Raw genomic sequence first — 4,937 nt, 5'->3', positions numbered from 1 at the left:
GACTATTGCCCTGCTATTCTACTCTCTCTTGCTTCTACCCTACCCTGAGATGGTCCCTTTTTACTTTCCTACTTTCTGCAGTTAGTCCAGGCTATGTACTCACATCTAAAGCTATGGAGTGGGAACCTCAGGTGAGGAATAACATACATTTGTCTTTCTGGGTCTGGTTTACCTCACTCGAGATGATCTTTTCTAGAGGAACATTCATCTTGTAATTTCTTTGATTTTCAAGCTCCTTTGAGAGATATTTTATAAACACTCATGCCTATATGCTAGTGAGTGACTTCATCCACTTCATCTCTGCCAATCTGCTAAACAGTTAATTGTTGCTTCATTTTACATTTCTATGGTTCTAAGTAAGGAAGATTGATTCTTTTGTCATTTTCATTCTCTGTGATTTGCATGTTAAAAGCCCTTTTTACAAGTTGGCAGGAAAAATCAGTCAATAAAGCGCTTGCCTTGGAAGCATAAAGACCAGAGTTCAATGCCCAGAATATATTATAAATTGAACCAGGTGTGATGACACAGGCTTAGAATCCCAGCACTGTGAAGGCAGAAACAAAAGGATCCCTGTACTCAATGACTTGGAACTGGCCATGTAGATTAGACTGGCTGGAAAGTGAGCCCCAGGGATCTGCCTTTTTCTGCCTCCACAATGTTGGGATTACAAGTGTGTGCTACCATGTCTGAATTACTTATGTGGGCTCTGGGAGTGTAACTCAAGCCCTCATGCTTGCAAAGCAAGCACTCTCCTGGGACCCATTTTTTCCATTTATTTCTAATTAACAATTCTTTTTTTCTTAATTTTTCAAAGTCTTTTAATATAACTAGATTTTCTATGTAATCCATATTGTCATTCACTTTTAAGCTGCTGTGCAACAAAAGATACCAATCTTAATTTTTTTAACCAATCTTAATTTAATGGCCATGCTTTTCAATGCCCTAAGAATGTCCTTCCCCACTCAAAGATTACACAAAAAATATTTATTTTTGGATACATTATAGAATGTTTTATTTAGCCTTGTTTTACATTAGATTAATTTTGAGAAAGTTTGGTTTTCTAATCAGATAGCTGTCTTTAGTATGCCTTTTCCCTATTGACTTGGATGTTCCTTTTGTCATTATTTATTCCCAGGCTATTCTTAAGTTTGACTCTGAATTCTCTATTAATTTCACTGAGATGCTATTATCTAAGCTACTATGATATAAATAAATTACTTTAACTCAATAATTTCTTAATATTTGATATATTGAATCTATGCACATGCCCCACACCCAATTTCTTCTTCAGAGTCTATGTATGCTTTTTGGACCATCACTTTTTGAGCTTAATTTTTTATTGTGTTTCATGTGGGCCGAATATCATAGTTAACTTTTATCTAGCATCTCCCTCAAATATTCCCATTTTGTGGGTTTATCTTCCAATACTGTCATAGTATTATTTCACAGACACATTTCCAAGTATATAACAAACATAATTCATATTTCCTTCATGTAGTTGTTTCAGATGTATTGCTAACCAGGTATCACAACAATTTTATCTTCTTTTTGTTTATGGATTTTAACCCTCATATCAAAATTAGCTGGAGAGGATTTTTTAATGTTTATTTCTTTGAATGTTTTTTTCTGCATTTATGTCTGTTCACCATGTGTGTGCCTAGTGCCACTATGAGCTGCCATGTGGGTGCTGAGAATTGGGTGTTCTGGAAGAGCAACCAGAGCTCCTAATGTCTGAGCCATATCTCCAGCACTTCCAGGAAGAGTTTAAACTGTATTGTATTGTGTCTATTAAAAAACAGCAGTGGTTATAAGAAATATCAGGGGAAATGAGGTTGATGCAAACTATACACTATAATTAAAATAAAAATAAACACATGTATTAATTAGAACATGTTAGATAAGAAAGTATAAAAATCCTAGAAATACCCAGTTAGATGTCAGTTTTAACAGAAGCCACTTTTACAGGACTTAATGTCATAAACCCAAACATGCTGTGTTCTTGTTTGTGGCAAACAGGTAAACAAGCATAAATCTCAATGGGAAGAGAAAACCAGACCTTTGTAGATGAGTTTTTGTTACTGGGTCTTGCACAAGATGCACAGACTCAGATCCTTCTGTTTGTCCTGTTCTTCATCATTTACGTGCTGACTATACTTGGAAACCTGCTCATCATTATCCTCATCTTCATGGATTCTCAACTTCATACCCCCATGTACTTTTTTCTTAGAAACCTCTCTTTTGCAGATCTCTGTCTCTCAAATAGCATTGTTCCTCAAGTATTGTCCCACTTCCTGGCAAAAAGGAAAACTATTTCTTTTTGGGGCTGTGTGATTCAGATAATTGCCACCCTTCAGATTGGATGTACAGAGTGTGCACTGTTGGCAGTGATGTCCTATGACCGGTACGTGGCTGTGTGTAAGCCCCTGCACTACTCCACCATCATGACCCAACAACTATGTCTCCAGTTGGCCTTAGGGTCCTGGGCTAGTGGGCTCCTAGTATCCCTGATAGACATTAGTGTTGCTTTCCATCTTCCCTATAAAGGGCAGAACACAGTCAGCCATTACTTTTGTGAAATTCCTGCCCTTTTGAAGGTGGCTTCAGCAGACACTTACAGCACAGAAATGGTCATCTTTGCCCTGGGCATAGTAATCCTCCTAGCACCTGTCTCCCTCATCCTCATCTCCTACTGGAACATCATCTCCACTGTGATCCAGATGCGGTCTGAAGAAGGGAGACTCAAAGTTTTTTCAACCTGTGGTTCCCATCTCGTTGTTGTTGTCCTCTTCTATGGGTCTGGAATATTTAATTATATGCAGCCAAACACCAAAACCACGAAGAAGCGAGATAAGATAATCTCTGTGTTTTATACAGTGGTGACTCCAATGCTAAACCCCATAATTTATAGTCTGAGGAACAAGGATGTCAAAGGTGCCTTCAGGAAACTAGCTGCAAGAATGTCCTTCCTTCACAAGAAATGACCTGTGGGATTGGGTTTTATCACCATAGTAACATCTTTGAAAATGGAGGAGGATTTTGGGAGGCTAGTATTAATTAAGTCATTTCAGGAAAAATTGTGAAACAAAAGAACACACTGTGGAAATGGTACAAGCCAGGACACAAAGAAAAGGAAAAAGGTGGGAAATTAGGGTTTATCACCATCATCATCATTATTATCATCATCATTATTATTAAAGGTGGGAGCTACTGTTTTAATGTGTGCATAGTCAATTCAGCTGCCATGGACCTGTTTTAGGCATAAGCACAGCCAAATCTGCCAGCATAGGCCTCAAATCCCAGTGTGTTGGCTAGTTTTATGTCAATTTGGCACAAGCTCTTGTCATCCGAGGAGAGAGAACCTCAACTGAGAAATTGCCTCCATAAGGCCTGGCAGTAGGCAGTCCTGCAGGGAATTCTCTTAGTTAGTAATATGGGAGGGCCCAGCCCATGGTGAGTGTGGACACCCTCTGGGCTGGTGGTCCTGGGTTCTATACGAAAGCAGGCTGAGCAAGCCATGAAGAGCAAGCCAATAAACAGCACCCATCCATGACTTCTGCATCAGCTGCTGCCTCCAGGTTCCTTCCCATTTTGAGTTCCTGCGTTGGGTTTCCTCGATGGACTGTGACTCTTTTTGCCCTGCATGCATTATAGTCATCCTCCACTGAATAAGCCACTAAAAATATTTTCTTTCAAAACTGAAAAGGAATCAGAATGTAAAAAATTGAAAGTTCTCTCCTAAATTGATGCCTCCACAAGCTTGAATGCTCGCACACCACATCTCACGATGTCTTAGCATCTCTAAAATGGCCTCATCAGAGCCTACTTTAGGTTCTCATAAATCCTTGGTCCCGGTGAACCAGCTAGGAGCTACTTCTCTCTTTCACTTCTAGTTACCTTCATGACTGGGGAGCTTTCGTTTTTTGTTTGTTTTGTTTTTTGTTTTTCGAGAGACTGGGGAGCATTCTAAGTTATGCGTTTTAAGAGATTCCCGTTGGCAGTCATTACAGAAGTGTCCATGAATGTGTGTCCAGGAGCCACAGACTTCAGCCTGGCTCTGCCGTAGAACTGACTCTCCTAAGTGACAAGCTATGTTGGATCTACTTTGACTTCTTTCCTTAATCCATTTATCCATTTTCAAAGCTACTTCTTGTACTCTTATTTTATTTTATCTTGTCTAACTCTGATTAATGGCTAGGATAAAACATGTTTCAATGATATATATGTTAGAGCAACAATAATTAGCCATGTTGATGGAACCTTTAATATGATGTGATAAAACTGCCATTCTATCCTTGTCCCTGTAACTATTATCACCAAATTTATAGCCTCAGTCTCACCATGAGAAAAATGCCAGAAAAAAAAATCCAATAAAGGGAGAACCTACAAACACCTTTTCAGACTTCCTGGATACTGCCAAGGTTTTAAAAAACGGGGAAATTCAGCAAATATCACAGTCATGGAGGACCTACAGATATACAATTAAATGGAATATGGAGAACTGGGAAAGATCCCAATTAGGAAAATGATAAAGGGAAGATGCAAGGAAACTAACTAAAGAAATCTGATCAAGTATGTCTGAGCTTCAGATAAAAATGTGACCAAGATTATTAATTGTAGCAACTATACTTAATAATGTAAGATAACTCTGGGCAGTAGTGGCTCACACCTCTGCACTTGGGAGGCAGAGGCAGACTGATCTATGTGAGTGAGAGGCCATCCTGATCTACAGAGCTAGTTCCAGGACAGCCAAGGATACCCAGAGAAATCCTGTCTCAAAAACAACAACAACAATAATAATAATGATGTAAGATAACAAAATCGGGGACATGCTTAGAGGGTATATGAGAACTCTATTATTAATCTTCTCAAAGTTTTGAAATCTGAAAGTTCTCTTTTAAATAGCCTGCTTTTAAAGTTTTCATAGAGTATGTTCATTT

The 4,937-nt window shown here is 38.7% G+C and overlaps 1 protein-coding gene across 1 annotated transcript; it reads left to right on the top strand.

The window, feature by feature from the left end:
- Positions 1–1,997: 1,997 nt before the first annotated feature.
- LOC100756004 (olfactory receptor 2D3) lies at positions 1,998–2,981 on the top strand. Its single transcript, XM_027405012.1, has one exon. It carries the CDS (start codon positions 2,037–2,039, stop codon positions 2,979–2,981), a length of 945 nt encoding a protein of 314 aa, XP_027260813.1. The 5' UTR covers positions 1,998–2,036.
- The last annotated feature ends 1,956 nt before the right edge of the window (positions 2,982–4,937 follow it).

The sequence above is a fragment of the Cricetulus griseus genome, chromosome 3 (genome assembly GCF_003668045.3).
Source record: "Cricetulus griseus strain 17A/GY chromosome 3, alternate assembly CriGri-PICRH-1.0, whole genome shotgun sequence".
NCBI lineage: Eukaryota > Metazoa > Chordata > Mammalia > Rodentia > Cricetidae > Cricetulus > Cricetulus griseus.
The sequence above is the reverse complement of the archived record's forward strand: the minus strand, read 5'-3'. Positions and strand labels throughout refer to the sequence as shown.

Bases quoted from the DNA above. Each gene is read 5' to 3' on its own strand.
- LOC100756004 (XM_027405012.1), top strand. From the start codon at position 2,037: ATGGGAAGAGAAAACCAGACCTTTGTAGATGAGTTTTTGTTACTGGGT.